General features: G+C 35.8%; 2 protein-coding genes across 2 annotated transcripts in view; one reads left to right on the top strand and one right to left on the bottom strand.

The window, feature by feature from the left end:
• Positions 1–20,697, top strand: part of LOC116348545 (janus kinase and microtubule-interacting protein 3-like) — a 133,451-nt gene extending 112,754 nt beyond the window's left edge. Inside the window, exons 6-11 of the mRNA XM_031779573.1 lie at positions 10,723–10,896; positions 14,474–14,536; positions 14,635–14,736; positions 15,402–15,536; positions 15,927–16,079; positions 20,677–20,697. Coding sequence (XP_031635433.1) covers positions 10,723–10,896; positions 14,474–14,536; positions 14,635–14,736; positions 15,402–15,536; positions 15,927–16,079; positions 20,677–20,697 — 648 coding nt within the window. The remainder of the gene's footprint in view (positions 1–10,722; positions 10,897–14,473; positions 14,537–14,634; positions 14,737–15,401; positions 15,537–15,926; positions 16,080–20,676) is intronic.
• On the bottom strand, positions 6,010–7,700 carry LOC116348537 (lipase 3-like). The gene is made up of 5 exons (XM_031779565.1): positions 7,531–7,700; positions 7,281–7,473; positions 6,858–7,225; positions 6,679–6,801; positions 6,010–6,606 (listed from the first exon to the last, which is right to left on the bottom strand). Exons 1-5 carry the CDS (start codon positions 7,657–7,659, stop codon positions 6,235–6,237), a joined length of 1,185 nt encoding a protein of 394 aa, XP_031635425.1. The 5' UTR covers positions 7,660–7,700; the 3' UTR covers positions 6,010–6,234.
• Positions 20,698–24,037: the final 3,340 nt, after the last annotated feature.

The raw sequence follows: 24,037 nt of genomic DNA, 5'->3' as shown, positions 1-24,037 counted from the left end.
GCGTGTTCAATAAGATGTCATTTTGGAATGAATGTGAAAATGTTCGAATGCGAAGATGCAATTACGATTCGCTGCCGTCAATTATTACGAAAACAATCACACAGTGCATTACGGATGCATTTTAATCGTGCAACCGAAAGAGGGAGAGCGATATAGTGTCATCCAACCGCGGCGGTGCAATTATTGAAAATGCACGTAATTTTCATTGGAATCGATCAATTTGTGCGGCATGCCACAGCCGATAACAACAAAATGAGTCGAAAGAAAATTGATACAATCTGATACGTTCGCTCGCATCGAAAAATAGATTTCTTGGGAACAAACAAACATGTGGCATCGAAATGAGAGTTGAGCAAAAGTTTCACATTGAGATAGGCCGCTTTATTACTATTTACGCCAACGATTCCATTTCGCAATCATTGGCGGTGGTTCGTTTTTTCGGTTCACCATTCTTAGTGCAACGGAAACATTCATTGCTCAAAAGACATATCGAGTACGGATCCGAATGCCGAAAGAAGTCGTCGTCGCGCACGCACTACAAAGTAAAAGTGATTTCTTGTAAGCGTGAATAGAGAGAAGAAAATAAAACATGCCACATGCTGGAACAATGATAAATCGCTTTGGTTACGCGAATGTCGTTCCATGTCTCTTTCTCTTCTTCTCTCTCTATCTTTCGCTATCTCTCTCGTTCTCGCTGTTTCTCTTTCTTTTCTTTGCTATAGCTCTCTCTCACTCTTTCTCTCTCCCTCTCTTTCTTTCTTTCCTTCATTCTAGCTCTCTCTCTTTCCGACTACACTTGATTCCGTGTTTGAAAAATCTCTTTTTTGCATTTTGCACGAGCAAAAAACCAGCATTTGAAAATTTTTCGTTTCATTTTTGCATTTTGATGTAAAAAGGCTTTCACTCATTTCCCGGTGCATTTAACTCGCTCCAATTCACAAATTGCACATTGCTGCTGTTCAGCTGTCTTACTGTTCGTAACAAAAATAAAAATGGCATGAGTGTTGCACATTCAGTCATTGGCTAATCAATGGCAGGCGCATACCCATTTTCGGCATATCGTGTGACAATCCGATTCAATTTTGTCTCATTTAACGTCGTTGCTACTCGGTTTCGGTTACTTCGGCGATTTGTATTTGAGATTCTTGTTAATTGTCATTGTTAGTGCATGGTCGTCTACTGTAATATACACACATTTTGCTTCGGAACATTTATCACAAGGCACACGAAAAGAAATTTATGCAGCAACGGCAACAGCACACACACACACACTCGATTTAATCCTACGTACATGCATTATTTATGAGGAATATTATTATGGCCAACAATTCAATTCACACACAAGATTTCGATCTGTATGCAGTCTCGTTTTTCGTGGCAAATATTGGCAGGAAAAAAGCAGACACATGTATTGGACGCGAGAAAGTATCGACGGATAAGAAAACAACAACAAGCTAAACCGAAATGATTTAATGCCCGCTAAAATGCGATAATAGAAATTCGTGAATCGGCCGCGCTGAGATTTGTTTTTCTTTTTTTTTTTTTTCTTCATACATATGTGAAATCTAGAAAGTGAATCTTTTAATGGGCCGCCAATTTTTTTTTATTTCACTTCTTTTTTTCGTCTGGATACTTTACCTCAATGTGAAAGAATAACAATAATATTAAGAAAATAATCTACCGAAAATTCCAATAAATTCACATAATTATGTAATGTCATTGTTTCTCGACAACACATTTCTCGTTATTCTAATTGGGTTTGCTCAATTTAACCAAAGGTGTGGCACAGCTACGCGATATGACGCTTTTACACAAACAACACACGCAACACAATGTCTCGCTTGATACACATAAATCATGGCTCAATGGATTCGGATAATCAGCATATGACATCAAGACGACAAACGACTATGCGCGCATACACACACCGTCCTCGTCGTCGTCTGTCGCTGTATTTAAATGAGCTTATCGATTCAAGCAAAACTAACTTTGATTAAATTCCGTGTACACCACAACCATACCCATTTCCGCCAAGTTTTTTCGCCAATATTGACACACATCCAACGAATTCTTGCAAACGAATTTTCGTTTCGTTTAGTTTTATTTTGGTTAAGCAGCGAAGTTGTTTGTGGTTTTGCAGTGAAGGAAAAACATTTATTTTGATGATTTGGTTGTATTTACACAAATTATGTAAAGTAAATATTGATTGAGTGAAGGAAGAGTTTGATTAGTGCAAATTGAATACAAATAACACTCATGCGGGAAGGTCAATTCGTTAAAGTTTTCATGGATTTTCAACAATTCAACGCGGAATGGGGAAATCAAAGAAAAAGGTAGCTTTTCTTTCTTTCGGAAGGAGATTTTACGTGAAATTCGACGAAAGAGTGCCTGAAGTATTTTGGTTCGAAGAAAAGTCTTCGAAGGCGCAAAAAATTGCGAAAAAGTCATTTTGGTCATTGACAGGGAAAATTCTCTTTCTTTCATACATTTTTTTGTTTTTACTTTTCCGCACACACCTGGTGTCCAGGGGGTAGTATATTTTATGAAACCTTCTAAAGTCACCAATTTCAAGATGTCCATTTAAGGGAAGGTCCATTTTCAAAAAATTCCAAAAACTGTTTGGCGGTTCATTTGGCATCGAGAAAATGTCAAAGGGTTGTAAAAGAGATCCCATCCGGTTGCTCATTACCAAAATGTCATCCAGTCAGTTTTTCAGTGGAAATTATTTGTAATTCAATTGTTGTGTAATTTAATAAACGTAAAAATGTGCGTGAAATGTGTAGTTTTTTCACTGTTTTTTTTTCTTCACGTGTGATAACTCATAAAATTCATTAAATTAACAAAAACTTTGTTTTTTCTTTAAAAGCCTTTCATTTAAGCTCGTTAAAGTCGCTAATTTTGGTTGTTGCTCAACACGCGAACCGTTGGTTTGAATCCCATGCATCTTATCACACTCCAAAAACCAAAAGATCCAACATTCAGTAGAATCGTTTTCATTTGTTCACTTCAAAACTTCAAATTAAACCATTCAAGATCTAATTACAATGAAAGATTAACGACACATGATTGCATCATATGAATTTCATAATAATAATGAGCATGTTCGTTGTTTTCTGCAAAAAAAAAGCAAGTACATTTGAAATGAAGTGCATAAAAACAAAATTTCTCAAGTTTCATCAAAAAAGGTGCATAGACAATATGTCTTCATTTGTGACATATTTCCCATTGTGCATATATTAAGATAATGTTTTGTGTATCGATTACCCGTGATCATGTTGATATGATATTGTATGGTCTATAAATTTGATATGATATGGTTGTCAATGGTGATAAGATGAAATGTGTATAAGATGCCCGTATGTCTTGCGATACTTTCGTTACTAAAATATTAAAATATATGCACGCTTTTGTTAATATGTGAACCTGAAACCTAATTAAGATAATTACCATTCAATTCCAAAATCAAAACGGTGTAACGACAATGTTGCATATCTGTATTGCTCTGTTGCGTCCAATGTCGTGCACAAATCAATATTATCCCGACAAAATAAAATAGTTTTATTTCCTATAAGTGCTTCGAATGGGTATGGTGAGCACGCGTTATGTCGTGCATTGATTACAAAATGAATTTAGCGTGAGTGCGATGGTTATCATTAGATAATGATGTGGTTTTAATTACAATCGACTCGATAAATATAAATGCGGTTCATTATCGCAATCCTATTCATTGTGATGCCGTCGTCGCCACCACCGCGCGCCACGTTGGAATTTTGGACCATTGTTTGTGCAAATAGAAAATTGGAGTTAAATTATGTGCAATTTATCAAATGTTAGCCAGTAATTTGACTTGAAGAGTCAAAACAAATGGAGCTACGTCGATGGAATGGGAAACGACTTTGCTTAATGTAGCTGTATGCGCTTCAGCGTCCGGAACATCATTAAAGTCAATCATTCATTGTTGATACAGTTGCACACCATGGCCCCGAATAGTTCCATCATTTGTGCACGTGTGCAATGTTATTTATTTTTCGGTGTATCATTAAATTATTTGTGGCTGTGCTTACATTAACGAGAAAATGCCAAAAGTAAGACCGTGAATGGGAGCGAATGAACAAAAGATCGATTTCATTTTGGACCACGGTTCTCCCTTTGCAAACTTTTTACCACGAATTTTTCCGAACAGAAAACGCTATTTTCCACGAAATGTGTGCTTGCGTGCAAAATATGTTTGGTTTGAAAAATTACACCTCAACTCATCTTCACTCGAGAGTTCTATAAATCAAATGGAAAATGTGCACGCTTTTTCTTCGGCTGATGCACAAACTAAACATTTCTTGGAATAATTGTTCGTTGCAACAGCGTTAAAACCGTCCGACATACACATTTCCTATTACATTTATTCGAATCAACACGACATGAAATGCAAACCATTTTACATAATTTTTGCACATCATCATCACGGTACGCTTTTTTAGTGTTGCAATTCACTCTACCAACTACAACTTTATCAGTCAATATGGTTTTCATTCGCTTTTGCTCTGCCATTTCCAAATGGGTTACGTCACATGGGTGGGTAATTGAATTTTACTCGTCGTTTATTTTTTTTACGCCAACAAATTCAAAGAGACGGCCAATTCTTGAAATTGTTTTTTTTTTTCGTTCACTTTTTATTTGCGTCACACTTCTTTGCAATTACCAACGGGAGAGATACACTCTCTCTCTCTATAAAAAGTGTTTCAAACAGCTGATTGCCACGACAACTTGTTAGTAAACATTCTTTTCAAGTAAACAGAGAAGACACGCAGTGAATTGCAAAAAATAATATGTGTTGGTCACATCGCAAAATATTTCTACGAATTGTAATTTGTTATGGAAATTCGAATGTCAGGCAAACACACCTAGTTTGACGTACTAGGTAATGCAAACGCCAGTTGACTTGGCTCAATGGGGTCTCATAAATGGTGTTACATAAATTTTTTTCTCTCTCAACTTATTTGACGCCACCGTTTTTATGCGGCTTCTGCAGACTTTTTCTCAGAATGGTAGCGAAACGATGTTGAGATGTCATCCGAAACCATTGAATTGTTTTATGTGGGTTTGCAGTGACACAAAGATACTTGAAATTAAATCACAAGTTCAAGATCATACTATTACGTATGGAAACTTCATTCGAATTTTATCGATTTTTTCTAAAATTTTCTATTGAGTGATTATTGTTTGCTTCTCGGCGAAAACTGCTTCTTTCGTGCCTTAAACAATTGACTGGTTAATTATGGAATCTGAATTTCAGACTCTGAAAAAGTATACTGATTCAAAAAATGTTTGATGCTAATTGAAATGATGAATATTCAATCGATTTCAAACGTCTGCTCATCAGAAAATACTTGAATCATTCAGGTTTGTGAGTTTGGTGTTGGCATAGCATATTTGATACTTGAGTTACGTTCGACAGGTGCACGAATTGCGTGATTATGGATAAACAAATCAATGGGCGGAAAAACTTTCAATAGAATGGAATTTAAATGAGTACTGCCGTCATAGAATCATGTCATAATTATTTGCATTGAAAATAGAGATTTATTCTCACTGGGTCATTGGTGAGTGGTGTTCATAGGTCTTGATAGGAATTTTTTTTGGGGGAGGGAGTTGTGATGGTGAAGATTCCGTAGGTGGTGCCTGACAAAAATCATAAGGGATCCTCACAAAAGTCAGTATAAAAAGGGTCCTCTCGGCAAATCCTCCATCGAAAGAGGGTTTTAGATTCCATTTCGATTATTACTGAAGAGGGAGAGGAGGAGAATTTGGCTCAAAAATCCCAAGAAAATCAAAAGATTTACTCTTGTCACAAAGACGATCGAAAGGGTCCCCAAGATTTGTTTAGGGGTCGGAAAAAATGTTTAGGGTATAATCAGAACACTAGAAACCCTCTTCAGTACCTATGAATGGTACTATTTCTACGAATTGACTATGAATGGTGTTTTTTAACAGAAATAAAGATATCACATTGACTTTCATTCAACTATATTTCAAAATTCTGGAATTTATTTGAAATAAGACAATTTATTTATTAAAGTTATGTACTTCGATTGTTCAATATATCACGGGTTGAGAGATACTTCCAGCATTCTTCACTTGTGTTCAACATTCTCTTTGCTTTGTACACAATATTTTCTACAATTTTCCGATGTTCAATTCATCAATATTATTTTCTTCATTGTTTTCAATAAGCAACACTTAATTCTCCGTACAATATGACTTCCAAGCATTAACAATGTCTGTATAAACAAGTTCATTGGCATGAATGGCGATTGCAAAATCATTATGATCGAAAGTCTTAAGATCGACTTCTTTCGAAAAGCAGACATTCGATAATTTCGATTGTAATTCCAACACATCTTGCGGATCGGCAACTGGATCAGCTGCACTATAATGAAGTGTAATCTTTGCTTTGATATTTTGCAGTGGAAAGTCATCCGGAATCATTGGATTGATTCCCGGTTCTTGAATATACATTCCAAAGTATTGGTATTTCACACATTCACCATAATGAAGAAATTGATTTAAGGCCGCACCGGAATTATGACATCCATACACAAGCTCCAGCGACTTTAAAAGAAATGTGTAAAAACGTCAACTGAAAAAAATAGTATCGGATATTTTTGGTGATTTTCAATGTACCCTGTTTCTTTGACCTTCGCTCGCATGTGAGCATAATCCGAAAATATTACTCGGCGCACAAAGAACCCGCTTTAAATCCACCTGCACCGCCGAATGCAGTTGAAGTTCAGTGTTTCTGAATGGCTGAAAAATTAGATTCTATTATAAATTAATTTTGACAAAAATTTCGCAGTGTTCACCGAAAGTAATGTGAAAGCAGCGCTGGCTGCCGCTTTCGTCGAATTATCAAGGTATTTGAAAGAACCAACCGGAGCCATTAGACTTGCCACATTGATTTTGTCATTGTACTCCGGTCTTTTGGAGAGTAAAACGAGGAGTGTTGTGGTGCCTTGTGAATGTCCGACATAGTAGAGTTGAGATGAATTCGTTTGAGCCAAAATATAATCAATTACAGCCGGATGATCGTAAATAGCGATTTCATACCATGTAAAATTCCAAAACCCACTTGAAACATCATCTGGATTTTTGGTTGTATGGTTTTTTGAATAAAATGTTCCACGACAATTCGTTAACCAAACGTCATAGCATGCATCAGCCAAAAACAATGCTGAAAAATCAGAAATTTAGGGTTGAAGTAGTTAAAATGGATTTGAATTGAATACCCAAACTTTCATTTCCCGGATTTGTAACAAACGCATCCGATGTGCTAGTTAAACCATGCACCAATAAAACTGGTTCTCTTTTTTCGTTCGAACACTTCTTGGAATTTGCTCGAAAAATTGTTAAAATATATTGATCTTCAGTGCGGACGGTATGATTTTCGGACTCATATCCATGGTATCGAATAAATTCATCCTGAAATTCGAGAAAAATATGGTTACTTCGAAATTTAATGAAAATAAATCACTTTACCGTCGAAAATCCGCACAATTTTTGCGCTTCTGCATCGAATTGTGCATCTGGATCGAAAATATTCTGTGAAATTACAACAGAGACAAGAACAACAACAGCAAACACTTCAAGAAATATATTTGGAAACATCTTGACGACTACATGTAGTTGCAACGAGTAGCTTCGGAATACTTTGTTCTACTGCAGCGTCAATTAGTTCACAATGCGTTTTTATAAAACTTATTTTTGTACGGAAATTGATTTCTACGTATTTACTACGACGGAAAGCAACAAATAAAAAAATGAGTCATTGATTTCTACGTATTTGACTGCCCCTGTGCATCACGCTTATTCTTACTTCAAATTGTGTTCGTAACAGAAATTTTCTATTCAAATAAATCACTACAAGTTTATTGTGTAATTAAAAGAGTTAGAACTGAGCCCATTTGATAACAAACTGGCTTTGATCCAGACAACATTCAATTAACTTTTGTTTAATTTGATACAGTTGTGTATAGATAAGACTATTTTGAAATGTTGCGTGAAATTACGAAATTGTAATATTGTGCAAATTTGCAATTAAAAAAACCATAAAATTAATGTCAACACACTGGCTACAGTGATCAATTTACATTGAGTGCAAAAACATAAGAAGAACATGGTTCACTTTACATGGTTACAACAGTCACCATTGGATGGCTATCGAAATCAGTGCTATTATAGGCACCGTGGTGGTTTTCATGTAAGTGCTCTCTTTCAGAAAGTGCGGTCTTTCTTGCACTCAGGTACGGCACTCGAAAAATTATATGGAATAAGTGCCAGCACCTCTCCAGTACCAATAACACCTGATCGACATCAATTGAATGTAAACAAAAAATGGGTGAATTCCTGGAAGACCCGGTGAAACAGTTCATAAAAAGATAATCAATGATCATAATTTGTTTCGAGCGTTACATTGTTGATCTCTTACCAAATCCAATTAAAATGTGTTATCATTTCAAAATTCATAAAATATTGATTACTATCATAATTTAGAACCATTCATTTCCAATGCCATTTCGCAAAATGTGGATAATTTCAGTCGTAAAACGGTCACAAAATGCAGCGATATTTCTTCTAAAACTTGCTGATGGTCTTCGATAAATGCTAAACGATTGTTTTTTTCAATCGCGGAATTTCTTCGATCAATAAATCTTGTGTGGCATGTGTGGTTTTGCGAGTAAATGGGAAGAGAGACAAAGTCAATAAGTAAAGTAGACAAAGGAGAATGCAATAAGTAAAGTAGAATCAAAGTAATGAATTGATTCCACTTGACCGACTTTATGGTTAACTTTTTTTTCTTCGCAAGTGAAATAAATGTTGCGGTGCACGTAAACCTGTTGCATGATCCATTCCATTTGGCAGGCGAAAGCCGTTAATTTCCTTGACAAGATGAGCTATTTTTTTCATTGGGTTTTTCGTGAATTTGATTGAAGGAGAGTGCATTGAAGATTTTCCGATCAAAACATTTGTTATTTTTTTACATTCATTATTTGCTGTTGTTCATTTGATTTGCACACAATGGAGGGATTACGCGATTGCATTGATCGTAATCAGTGGCGCACAAACGAATTTCGTGCATATTTGACGATTGTGAAATGTGAATAATAATTAAAACGAATGAGAGAAACACAGCGGTATGCACAAACAACAACGTTTGTCATTATGCTTCGGATGCTTTTCGGGTTGAGTAACAGTTAGCGAAGCAAAATAAACGAACAAAAAAAAAATCTCCGATAAATCAAGTCGATTGAATAAATTACTGGGGCGCAAGACGTGTATTTATGAGGCTCAATTGTAAATCATTTGTTACAAGTGCCGACGACGATGGTTGGTGCGGTGAATGCGCTCTCCGCTTTGATTCACATATATGTAATCTATTTTGTTGCACGTTGAAAATGGGCCAAATTGAAGGCACACTGAAACAAAGTTGACATTATGATGATGGCACACATTTTCGAATTTGTTTTAGTGACAATAAATTATGCAGACGAAGAATGGAGACACTGAAAATGGAATTGAGCAAATTGAACGAAAAATTGCAATTGAATGCGGTGCTAATGCATCGTGATGAAGCACTCGCGGACGCGTGGGGGGGATGCTCAAGCGGAAAATGTTTATCTGACATCAACCAATAGATGTTAAGCCAATCAGTTGAATTACGTGATAAAAACCGTGAAAACACGAACTTTCAAACTGCAAAAACAACACATCAATGATACAACGATGCTTTAACGTAATTTTTACATGCAATTCCAATTGCTTCGTTTTAACACAGTCGATGCTTTATAACGCAAATCATTTTACATTTGATTGCACAAATTCAATGAAAAATTGATTGAAGAGAAGTGTTTTACACAATCGACGGTGTTTCAATGGAGAGAAACATGCATTTGAAAAAGTTTTGCTTTAAAATCAACTTTTACACCAAAGTTCCCCTAGCATTACCGATTTCGATATTTACTTTTTAAGTGGTTTCAATTGTCGATTGCACTTGTTTAAACCAATAAAAAGTGTCTGTTATTCAGAATCGACTTGTCTTCATGACGCACACGGTGAATCTCTTTGCCTGCTTTCAAAACCTTCTCAGAAACGGAAATATTCTCTTTGAACCATTGAAATTGAAAGCGAAAATGTCCAGATTGGATTTAAAATGAATATAAGGTCTTGAATCTTGACATTTTAAACGCAATGACATTTTGTGTCACTTGAGATTTTCACGCTAATTGGCATCGATGAATTTTTGCAATGGCAAAAAAAATAACGATTTTCAAATCGTGAGAATGAGAACCGGATTTTGAAGAGGATTCAGTGAATTCTGAACTTTTTCAGATTTAACCTTCAACACAAACTGACTCGAAAACAATAGACGGGAACTCTCAAATGGAATATGGTTGAATATTTGATGGGGTACACAAAAATCATTAATTTAAGAGTGAAACGAATGATGGAAACAGAATGTAATGTAACTTAAAGTATAAAATTAATTATTAACCCATGCTTTCTACGAAAATGTCTGTTACAAAGAGATTCAAAATTGTCCAGTTTCATTAGCATTTAATTAGAAGCATTCTTATCAGTTGTCAGTGTAATTAATTTAATGCCATATCATTATTCGTTGTTGTAAATTAAGAATGACAATTAAATATGCATAAAATTCTCTTGTTATTTTAGATGCGAAAAAAGGAATCTGAATCATGCAATTCAATTACTAACGAGAGCAATTTGAACAACACGAAGATGACGACAACGACTAACAATGAAAATGCCACAAATCAAACGAAACAAACGATAGCTACACATGATAGCACCACACAAACGACATGCAAAGAGGATTTATTCACAATGGTATGTAAACATGGAATGAAATTAATCCAGAACGAATTTCGTCGCAATTCTTCTTCTTTATTTTAGTTTCAATTGCTTTGTTTTATCTATCACTACCATGGTAGTTCGTTGAATTATTTTATTATTATTATTTGGCAAAATCGATTTGATTCAATTGAACTAGTCTTGCGATAAACGAAATATAGATTGATGCTTCACTCGGTTGAAAACGTGTCATGTGATGCATTCTACGACTTTATCTATTTCTATTAGAAACTGACGTAAGCTGTTAAAAGTTTTGACTTAGAACCGCATTAATGGCGATAGAATAATAACAAGAGACAAAATTAAAGTTAAACTTTTCAAAGTCTACCTCGAATTTGAAATTTACGGCATTGACTTTCGGCCAGTCTTAGTGTTTGCCAATTTCGTTCGTTTTCTTCTTCGGTCATGATGAGAGATGGTCTTTTACGGTTGAAGCGAATAAATGGATTAAAATAAGTCGATTTTCGTTGGATTCGCATGGCTCGTAAATCATTTTATTTAAAATAATATCAAATTCTATGTAAGCAGCCGTTGAGTGTGACCGTCTTCTGCGTTGTGACGATAACAATAAAATTTCTTCGAAAACAAAGTTTAATTTTTATTTTCGAAAATGAAGACCAAGTCGCTAAAGGACGCACTAAAAAGTAATATAAAAATGAAAGAAAAGAAGATTTTAACTGAAATCAATTCAAGTGTTTCTTTTAAATCCATCAAAAACAAAACTGTTTTAATTTGAATTCGTAACTCTTACAGTGGCTATACTAGCCACTTCAAACCGGCGAAACTGTTGAACATCTGGTTTGCAAGCAAAACAAAAAAGTGATTCAATCAGAACGCACTTAAAACACTTAAATTGAGACACAATCGTATCGATGAACATTCCGAAGCACGAAACGCAAAGAATGTATATTAAAGGAAAGAAGCGCACACCATAAAAAAGGTGTAAAGGCAAAGTACTTAAAAGCAATTTAGTCGTGTGTTGTTTTTCTCTTCCTCTTCTTGTTGGTTCTTGTTCTTGTATGCCCCGCTGAATCAATTTATGTATATTTTATTCTTGATCTAGTTGACATCAGTTCACAGTCAAGTGAATTTGATGTGCGTATCGAGTAATGGGTTTTCTATTAGCCGTGTGCTCTAGAGACGCACACACACATTGATGATAAATTGATGGAAATTACCGTCATCATTGTCATCACTTTCAACGACATAAAAAAGTAACGAGACTTTTTATTCATCTTTCTGTCGAATGGAGCTTTACATACGATCGTGTTTTAGTTTTTCTGAATGTAGAAGGCAAATGTATTGTAAAGGAAGAAAAACTATTTTTTTCGTGCTTTGTTATTTAAAAACATAGACTCTGACATTGGTACATACATGGGCATGGTCGACTTTAGCAAGTCGGAGAATTTTTCTCTCAAAAAATCTCAGCAAAAAGGTTTTTTTTATTCCGATCAAAATTAATTGCAGTGCTCCCCCTTAGGCAAAAAGACCGTAGAAAATCGAAAGGAATATTGAAATGCCAAGGGGGTAGCTCAGACGATTTAAGGAGGGGTTATCCCTACGTCCATGTATGCATTGCTCACATGATCGCATTAACTACCCCCTCAAACGTTTGAGAACCCGTCAGGAATTTTTTTACAGAGAACTTTTACACTAGATAGAATCGATAGCCGTGACGCCCCCTAGATTTGCAAGTGTCCGCCCTTATGATTAAAATTTCCAAAAAAAGTAATTTCAAGCAATTGCGATATTATTTTCAACTGAAAATGGACTTTTGGTTCATTGAAAACGGCTTACTGGGCACAGTGAAGAAAAGTTCATCATGTTGTTTTAAGACTTTATATTCAAGAGTTATTTTATCACTTTTTAAATTACACACTATTTTTCGACTTGGTTTCTACATGGACTAAAGTGCTTTTGTGGTATACACAACCAGACCAAGTTCAATCTCTCTTCAGATCGAGGTTTTTTCTCCTTCTGGCAAACAACAACAAGAGTTTTGCCAACTTTTGCGTACTACAATGAAAAAGTACTTGCGTGTACAATGAACGAAAGTAAGGGATTATTTACGGCAAAAAAGTTTCCGATTTATTTATTTGAAGCAACATTTTTGGTTAGCACGATAAAATGAGAAAACCATTTAACTTTCGCTGATCAAAGTTAACTTTTGATTTTTGTACATCGGATTAGGGCGCTTCGCCTACTACTTTCACACTCGCCCGGAACTATCAAATGCATTGGAATTTGCTGACTTTTTTTTTGAAGAACAATAAGACTGGAAAATTATAGTATTTGATGGAAAATCCCCGAACAAAGTTCTTACAAGTGATGTTGTGAGGAGTTTAGCATGGCGAAAGATATTTTCCATTGACGTTTTTCATTGTAAATTGCTTAAAAGCCTTATTATTTTTCATTTTTCGTGTTTGATTACGAGTCCAGATTGGGTCCATTGATCACGCTTGAAGACTTGAATATTTTTCATCATGCTCTTCAATTCAAAAATTGATCTAAATTGCACCAAGCTATTGTACCTGAAAATCTCTATTACAAGTGTATTTAAAATGAACAACAACTTCGATAAACATTCAAACCCACAAAAACCAAAGAGAAGACGACAAAAGAGCGAGTAAACTCATCACTTGCCATTTAGCCGGTGGTTTTTTTTGTGAGTGGCAAAAACTTGTGTGCATTGTCTCGTGATTCAAAACACTTTGAAGTAATGAAACTGCGGATGACACGTCCGGAATGGTGAAACAAAAGACAATGAAAATTAATTTATAAATGTTAGAGAAATGCATGCATCTATCCCATTTAAAACGGGATTTGTTAGCTTTTATGTGTTGTCTTTTGTATATAGTTTTGGTGGTTGTCACCGGTTGTCTTGGCATAAATTTCATTACATTTGACTCACTCAGTTCAAGCTAGGTTCAAGTGCTTGTATGTTAAATTTATTCACTGGATATTTTGCGTTTGTGCAATCTACCTTAAAGTTTTTGTGCGGTTTTCGGGTGGATCGAGAATTCAGAGAAAGAGAGAGAGAAAGGAGTAAAAAAACACATGAAAAAACCGCAACGCACTAAAGGTGTTCTTTTGCCAAGTGTGTGTGTGCCATTTGGTTTGGAAAATCGAAACAATGCAGTGTTCCGATGATTATCATGCATTGTTTGCATGCTAACCCAATTGTGTATTTGCCATAATTCTAATGGGCTTTGAACTCTCCTTCTCTCTTGCTGAATGACACTATCCAACCATTCTATCTTCAGCCAGTATTGTCTCGTTGTCCATTGAAATGTCGGATTTACGGTATTGTAAGCTTCCACCACTATTCACCCGGAATTTACGTTAATTAAAGTTGAATCGCGTCATTTCAACCCCTTTTGTTTGACGAAAAATTAAATCACAATTCAAAAGCATACTCAACGCCAAAACATGATATTTCAACGCAAGACAATTACTTCAATGCCAAAATCATCATCACGTCAAAGTACGTGGAAGAAAAAAAAAGCACGATGAAGTTTTGACTAATTGCTTCCTTGTTTCATTTCATTCACAGCCGCATGAAATACGGGAACGAATCATGAACGTTCAAAACGAACTGCAATTCTGCAAATCAAAGGTAAGTCTCTTGCTTTGTTGTGTGCGAGAGAAAAAAAAATTGTTTGGTAGTGCCAAAATTAGTGATTGCCATTCTCATTCATTCGATTTTTAAAACAGGATTTGTCTGGATCAGACAACGATTCCGCATTGTCATCAGCACCGCCATCATTAAGCCCACAGCCCGGTACACAGTCAAATTCACCGGATGTTTGGCAAACGGTACGTTATTCTTGAAATAATTTTTTTACAGCACTGTCGTGTGGTTGAAATAGCGGGAGCAACGAAACAAGAGAAAATGTCACTCAGTGCAAAACGAATTTTATGCGAAGAGAAAGGGAGACTTGTGCCAGAAGATGAAAATTCTTCGAAAAAGTCATCGAAGAAGAAAGGGGTGAAGAGAAGAAGGAAGAGCAGAGGGCAGAAAAGATGCACCGAATGAAAAGAAAATTGTGCAGTTTTTGGGTGTCGGAAATGCGCATGAGGTCATGTGTATTGTGGATTATTTAGTCATGACATCGCATGCCATTTTTCATGGCAGTTCATAAAATTCGTTTCACCTTCTTCGTTTGTTTTTTCTCTTGTTCGTCTCCATCGCTTTGAATTCAAAAACAGGACACGTCCTCTCTGTGGCCCCATTGTGGTCTTGAGCCAAGTTCAAGATTGCTATTTTCGCTTTGCGAAAAGATAATTTGGCAGATTTAATAAATCTGTTCGGCTACGTGGCTTGCTGACGATTTTTCTTTTTGCTCGAATTTTTCGAGGAATTGTGTCTTGCGATGAATTAAATTTCCCGTCATTTTTTTTCTTCATCAAATATTAATCCAAACTTTATTTTCTTTCGTTTATTTTTTTTCATCTCTTCCATCTTTCTCTCCATTGAAAAGCTGTTAAAGGATTTCAAAGAGCATGAAAACTTGCAAAAAGAATACGAGCTGATTAAAGAGGAGAATCAGTTTTTGAACTGTGAAATTTCGTTGGCCGAGGAGCAAATACGCGAATTGGAAAAAGTACTGCAAATGGTAAGTGGATATATAAAAAAACAACAACAACCAGCAACACTGATGGCAAGCAATAAAATTGCACGAAGTGCAAATACACAAAAATTCGTCGTGCATTGCCAAAATAAGTCAACTGTGTGTACGCGCGCGCAAATACACAAAATCAGATAAAAGTAAACAAATGTCGATGTTTTCGCTGCATCGTTTTTCTTTTCGTTCGTCTGTTGCACAAACAATTTTGCGCCCGCGAGCATATTTTTCGACATTTCCGGATCGAAATGCGAATACTCTATTTATTTATATCGAAATTGCATTTTGCTCTCATTCTCATCGATTTCGTTTTTTTTCGGTCGTTTGCTTGATTTCTTTATATCACAAAACGCAATTGTGGACGGATGCCAATGGAAACAGACTCGCGAAAACAACAAACACGATGAATTGCATGAAAGAATACATCAGCTGGAGTGTAAAGAAGCCATTATCCTGAAAGAATCACATGAATTACGTGAACAAAATGAACTACTGGAATTTCGTATCATCGAACTCGAGGAAGGCGCTGATAAGGTAAGCGGAAAAAATAAACACACCTTTTTGTTTGTATCTGAAGCGAAACCGTTTTGTTTCCGAAGTCAATTTGAACTTTCGTGTAAAATTCCAATTTAAATTCAACTTTCTACATCGAATGGAAGAAATGATTTACCGGTACCGTTTGTTTTCTAGTTCATTGTTTTCCCATGCATTTTGCGCTCGTCTACTCATCGCGGTTTGCGACGATTCTACGGCGCATTTTTTTTTATCTTGGTGTATTGTGTTTGATAAAATATGTGTCAAAGTAGCAGCTCATAAGTGTCAATTGTGGTGTCTATCGGTGTGAGACCTTGTCACTTTCACATATTGATTTATAGCGTCTGACATCAAACGCGGCATTACTCATTAGCGCGTTGTTGACACCGTCGCTGATAGAATAAAAAGAGGGGGGATATAGAGCCATTGTTAAGCTGAAACGGTGAAAAAGAAATACGATGCGAAAATCCTTTTTTCAATGTTTTATTGATGTCGATTCGAGCGGATTGAAATTGATTTCGTTGCAGTCGATTGTGCAGAAGTCAAAGTCGCAACCATGAGCGAGGTAGAGAGAGACAGACAGAGAGAGAAAATCCCGTTGTCAACAAGTGATGATGACGATAAAAGTAACAAAGTCAATCGTCGATTGCTCATTACTTTTTTAAATTGAATGCTCGACGAACAGTAAAATCAATTTGATTCACACTACGATTGTCTTTGTTCCATCGATTGAATCGCATTTGGCGTATTCAATGTAAACTGTTGTCTCTTTTATAAATTTACACTGGAAAATGCATACATCCGTAATGCAATTCAATGTGAATGGGTTCTTTTCTCTTGCAGCGATACCAAAGTCACTTCAAAGTGCATTTCTATCTCGTTACGATTTTGGTACTGACCTCGATGCAGCAGTTGCATTGCAAATCCATTTAAAATGCGGATAAAAGTGAATGAACAATAGGGAATAAAGAAGGTGGCTTGAGTTCACAATGGCTACATCTATTTGTTTGAATTTTCGGTGACTTTTGCACTAGTTTTGTCGGTGCGGTTGAATATTCTCTCATTTTTCCTACATTTCCTTACCATGTTTCTCATGAATACGACGATTTTTGCTGTTTCAGAGAGTTTTTGATCGAAATATTCTCATTCGTTTTATCAAAATTCAACAACAGCCAATTTCTCTCTTTTGCTCTTTATTTTCTCTCATTCTCTCTCTCTCTCTCTCTCTCTCTTTCTCTCTCTCTCTCTCTATAAATCAGCCCTTGAAATTTCGAAATTGCAATGTTAAATCCATATTCACCGATTTTATCCGGTCGAATCGATTTTCCACCGTCTCTCCACAGTCATCTCTCTGTGCACGGCCTTTCATAAATAACCCAATTCATAAAATTCAATCCGATTGGTTTTTGAGCCATATACTCTGTTTTTCTCACGATTACTTCGTTCATGCAAGCTCTTGAAAAACAAAAGCGACCAAGCAACGGGTAAACACGTGCTCATTCTGGTTATATTGGATTGAAGAACGTGATCTAATCTAAACTACTGGTTGTTTTTTTCACGAAACGCATGTTTTGTTCCATTCTCATTCGAATTTATTTCGATATTGAATAATAATAAAAAGCAAATTGATAAATACGAATTGAATCATTTGCAAATGGCAAAATCTAGCAATAAGAGTAGAATAGCAGTAACATAACGAGTGGCGAACAGCAGACTCTGTAACGAGAAGAGAATAGTAGCACGAGTAGAAAAGAGGTTCGAGTATGGTTTGCCATTGGGAGAATTGAAGAAACCAGAAAGACCTAAATCACTGCTCATAAATCGCTTGAATATGTGCAATGTGTAAACAATTCATATGCGAAATTGATTTAAAATTGCCATTTTTCTTGCCTTCACTCTCTGCATACACACACACACACCACCGTCGTTGGTGTTTCAATTCATTTTCGTCCGACGTTGTGCACCGAGAGAAAGAACATTGGCCAGTCAAAATCAAACCAATGCTGTCGGCATCGATTTTCACATGTTATGGATCATCGAGTCGCATTTTTTTCTTTTATGCTCGTTACAACGAACAACTGCACATTTCAATTCAATGAATCATAATCGCATTTTGCTACTTTTGCCCACACTTTCAAATCGCTTAAAGTAAATATCCTTCATTTGGAATTTATTGGACCAAATCGACAGTTCGAAATAATAATCGAATGAACGTTTTTCATTTATGATAATTGGACCATATGTGGACGGTCTTTCGGCCAAAAATCATATTTTCTAATCAAAAGATAAACAAAATAGAAATGCATACAAAAATGAATTTGTGTGCCACAGAAACAGAAGCAAAAACCAATTCCACTTTTCAACAATTCAAATCAACCCGTCGGCCATCCCATTTACAAATTCACTCTGTAAAATCATTTAAACCAACTAACTGACCAATTGGACGAATTTTGTGCAGTCAGCTTATGCAGAAATAATATCCAAAAAAAATCAAACGTATGGGTTTCATTAATTTAGAGATTTACACACGGTCGGATACCATTTCAAATTGATAATTTTCGAACATATTTTTCCAAATTTTTTGAAAAAAATTTGATACTAATTTTGATGAACGCAATTTAGAAATTGAAATACACACAAATTATGCCGACCTTTTGAGGATATGACTATTTCTGCATTTCAGTGAATTCTGCTTCAAATATGAACCGGAATGATGCAGAGTTTTTTATGGATTTTTTTTTTGAAATAAAGAGATTTGTTTGGAAACCAGTTTTGGACCTTCCGAATGCTTGAGGACATTATTACATAATTTTCAATTACTTACTGCTCGAGCTCTATTTGAGATGTTCAACTTGAGCTCTAATGGCATCGGGCACACATGGGAAGGTCAAGGGGATCCATTCACCCATCAAGAACCCCACCAAATTAAAAGAATACCCAAGACTCGGCCAAGGGAGTAGATCGGTCATTTTAAGGGTTATCCGGGCTTGACATCCCTTCCCATCGAGGTTAGAATCAGAAGAACAAGTTCGACCAATTCATAAAATAACCTTTGTAATTGATTTTGAGTGAAATTTCTCTCGAAGAAAACAGAAAAAATCCTAAATTTCTATCAAAAACAGCAACAAAATGAGAAAATATAGTTGCGCTTAAAGCTAACAACGATCAATGTTTATTCAAATTGATTCGTCATTGTATTTTTTTTTAATTCACTCGTCATTTAACTTACTAAATGAGTGGCCATTTGCTCATTGCTCAATGGCCAGCTGTCCGTTTCACTCCGGCCATGCACTTTCAATTTCATAATTTCGACTGTCATGTTAATGTCGATATTTTTCGGATTACTAAGTGCATGCCACTCAAACAATTTTTGACTCAAATGCAAAACATTCAGCATATTATATAGTGGGCAAGTGTTAAAACACTATAAATACATGTTTTTTTGCACTGTCGTTGTTGGGCAGCAGTAGAAAAAAAAACGAACACCATGAAACTTAAGTAGTTCGACTAGTTTTTGGTTCTCACACGTCGTTGCATATATGCTTACAGTTCAACAGTGTGTTAAATAATGTGTCAGATTATGCACAGAGCATTTTCTTTGGCGTCAATAAAGTGTCAGCCGCCGTACAAAGAGCATGCATAAATATTCACGTAATGGATTGTGTTTCGTAAAGCGATTTGCATAGAAAAAACTTGCCAGACACACACACAAAATCGATAGACTAATCAAAAGGGTTTGGCTGGATTTGATACGAAAAGAATAAAAAAATAAAGAAATCACTTCTTGCAAAACACCATTTTGACTCATAAGAAGTATGAGAAAAAAGAATTGAATGAAGAGTCATCAAATCAGAGAAACAAAGAACGATTTTGTTCTCAAACAAAGGAAAAAGAAACCTCGTCATAGAAATATGACACGTTTTATTTGACAAATGACACTTTACACAATAGAGAATGAACGCTAACCATGCGATAGAGAGAGAGAGAGAGAGAAATGGATCATATTTCACATGCGAACCACTTTTGTCTCATTTCAATCGGCACTTTTGTGTGATTTGACAAATGAATGAATTCGTGTTATGAATGACCAATTGCCAAAGCTGCGATAAAAAGGTTGATGCACGATGATGATTTAAAGTTATTGTTTGCGGTTGACTCCAAACAGCGGAGAAAAAATAACAAACAAGTTGAGATGATTTTGCAATCGATATGTGGCGAAACGGTGGCAGTGAAGAAAAAAAAGACGGAAAGGGGGAAGCGGAGATTGAAGAGAAAAAAACACATGAAAAAGGGGGATTGTAGAAGAGCAGAGATTGTAGAAGAAGGTGGAAGAGGAGAAGAAGAGAAGAATGAAAGAAACAAAGAAAAAGAAAGAGATTGACAAACGACAAACTGTCATTTGCGCCACTCGGATTAACTTTTTGATTAAAACATTCATTTCATAATTGCAATTACCAAAAAGTCCATTGACTTATCTCGTTGAAATGCATAATTCAATCATTGTATCATAACATTGTTGAGCTAACATTCTATAATGCACCCATTGCACACAAAGAACCTGAAATCAAATTAAATTCACGTGGAATTTGCATTATAGAATTTCTTGAATCTCAATTAAATCAAACCTAATAACATCATCAATCCCTTCGATATTTCATAATGCCAAAATTCCGCCTTCGATGCGTACAATAATCGAAATTCCCTTTCGCCGCATCAAAGACATTGATTTTACCCGTTTTGAAAATTACATGAAATTGAATTTAATAATTACAACATAATAGATAAAATCCATTCACCGGTTGAGCGCCGAAAAAAACGTATTGATATGCATTCGATTAAAATGATTTAATTGAATCAGTTCAAAAACCGCGAATATAATATTGAAATGAAGCGTGTAAAATCGGTTAAATTCGCTCGAATGCGGCTCTTTTGTTTTGCCAACGACACAACGAATTGGTTTAATATGCGCGTTAAACAAGTCATAATAATAAATAAATGGAATGCAACAAATGCCAATAAAATCATGCAAATGATCTAATTATAAAACAAACCCATCGCTGTTGTGTGCACGCCAAAGCATTGAATATTGCTCAGCACACCGAAACTATTCGTGAAACATGTATAACAATGCCGCCGATGTGAATCAATTTTATTGCACACAGTTCCCTCCGCCCATTCGAGGACGAAGAACGTTGGAATTTCGGCTTCAATTCGCACAAGAACAGAGTCTCTGCTTGAAACAGTGTTTGCAATATCGTTTCCTCGTTCGAACACAGAGACAAATCGCTACCAAATCACGTTGATTTTGAGTGTGCCGCAGTGATTTGAACGCTGACTTAAATCAAACACATATTATGCCACCACATAGTTGCAATCAACATTGAGCGAATTTAACGAGAGAGCGCTGAACACTTGCATTCAATTTAATTTAAACATGACCATAGGCTATGGCTTCTTTTTGGATATATTCTATATAGCTTTGTGCATAGGGTTCTTGTTCATATTTACGATGGACGTTTTTTGTCGATTTTGTATCAATTGTTTTTAACTCTAAACGTGTGCACAATGTTTATTCAGTGGTTGTGTTTATTTCACAAAACTTTCCGAACGAATCAAACAAATAGATTTCGATAAATTTATAGGATAGCACATACTGAACGAAATTCGTGATGGTCTAGATGAAACTTGTAGTAACATTTGTTCAAATAGCACTTTGGCATGAACTTTCAAGTAGTCGGATCAAACTTAAAGCAGTTTTCATATAAATTGATAAAGATTTTCAGTTTTTGCGCACACACCAAATTGATATTTATCAATTTTTTGGTTGAGATTGAAAGTTAGGTGCCGGCGTTTGTTTGGAGAGAAACATAGAACTTGTTTCAGATTTTTTGAATATATTGAGAAGGAAAATGATTTAGCACTTTTTCTGATTCTCTTTCTCTATTTTGCTTCTCCAACTCCCCCAATCTCACTCAATCTCTCTATCTCCCTCTCAATCTCAATCTCAATCTCTGCGTCCCTGTATATCTCCACATCTCTCTCTCTATCTCTATCTTTCTCTCTCTCTCGCATTCTCTTTCTTTCTCTACCTATCTCACTGATATTTTTTGGTGTGAAGATCTTCCTATTGCTCGAAATTCCTCTCTTTCTTTCATTTTCATTAGCCAAAAATACAATTCCATTGGCTGCAACTTCCATCGTTCCAACATTTTCTGTCTTCAATCTCTCATCGAATCCTCTCTATATCTCTTCTTCAAAGTTTCTGTATCTCTCCGCCGACTGCATCTATTTACCCATGCACAGTTGTCAAGCAAATAGTTTACCTCATTTCGTTCACATACTTCGTACAAAGATGCGAATGGTTTTCAATTTTCCGATAAATTTTCGTTGGTCTTTTGTTTGGCTCAATATTGTTGTTATATCGAGCGTAACGCAACAGCGTGTTATCGTGTTGCTCATCTCAATCAATATGCACGATACATTTGCAAACCAAATCGTTCATCACTTGATTAGTTTTGTATCATGTTGAATTGAACTGTCCATTCCTTAATCTCATTGCAAAATGAGTTGTGTACGTTTGAATTGGTTCTCTTTCTCCATCTCTCTATGTGCTCTTTCTCTCTTTTTCAGTCAATCCTGTTTGCTTTTTCTCTTCTAATTTAGCAAAGTAGCTATTTTGCTTTAATCGATTCACACAGCTCGATTGTTATCTTGCAAAAGCAACCGACGCATCAGACCGAAACAAATGGATTTCGTTTCGAAGATGCAAGACACCAAATTTACAATGGAAAACATTCAAAAACTGAATTCAACCATAGACAAGAGTGGCTTTTTTGCACGACATCGAACCTTGAATTAGCAAAAGCACCAACATCAACCAAGATAGTCGAAGCCACCTGGTTTTGGACCTCATTTATATTCATTTGCCGAGGACAATATAATCACATTCAAAGCGACAAAGTTGTAAACAACAATTGCAAATAATAAATACACCCGATCATCGGTTCGTGTTTGTATATATATATTTCATAGTGAACAATGGAATAAATTCGCACTTCGGTCGCAGTGTCTCGGGTGACAACATGATACCATTGCAAAAATGAAGAAAAACAAAAAACCACTGCTCGCTAGTGTAAAACTATTTTGTAGTTTTTCGAGAGTTGTTGCGTGTGAAAGAGCGAACAGCTGAATGTCGCCAGTACAGTAAAACTCAAAATGTAAATGCAAAATGCTAATAGTACTAAATAGCAAAAAAAATAACCAGTACAAGCTTCGAGAAACCGGGAGTCGATTTGAACCACCGCTTGGGTTTGGTGTGTGTTTTTTTTCGTTTCTCAGTTGCATTTCGGTTGGTTGTGCATGGTAAACATCACTTTTACATGTTTATTTTGGGATAAAGTTTTGTATATTTGGGCGCCGTTCTTTGTCGTCGATGAATGGCGTGAGAAAATTCGCCAAATCACACATTGTTTCCTCTGTTGCTCTCTTTGTGTGTGTTTGTTGCTGTAAATGTGTTCGCTTGTTCGTGTTGTTTTTTTTACTTGCCAATTTTCGGTTCGTACCATTTACAAAAACTGCTGTTTGGTTTTTGCACAGCAACAACTAACTATTTTCATTAAAATGGAAATGATTTAAACGAAATGCATACACAATGCTTACATTTATATACAAAATATACAGAATGATCTTGGTTATGAATAAACTGCCAGCCGAAATTACAAGCTCAAATGTTTGGTTCGGTGAATTTTTGATCCGGTGGATTTTCGCTCTGGAATTATGAAGCTGACAGTTGATATTTCAACAATAAATTTGTTGCCGCTGGCATTTTTGACGGTGAAATGTTAATACGCTACAATGTTTGATGAATTTTTCCAACCGAATAGTCAAAGTTCAAATGACACATTTTCACAGAATATTTGCGTGCAATGAACTTTTTCCACATCCCTTTGAATATCTAC

This window comes from Contarinia nasturtii, unplaced genomic scaffold, assembly GCF_009176525.2.
Source record: "Contarinia nasturtii isolate CC-2019 unplaced genomic scaffold, AAFC_CNas_1.1 Cnas_scaffold_2490, whole genome shotgun sequence".
Lineage (NCBI taxonomy): Eukaryota > Metazoa > Arthropoda > Insecta > Diptera > Cecidomyiidae > Contarinia > Contarinia nasturtii.
This window is presented reverse-complemented; position numbering and strand designations above follow the sequence as displayed.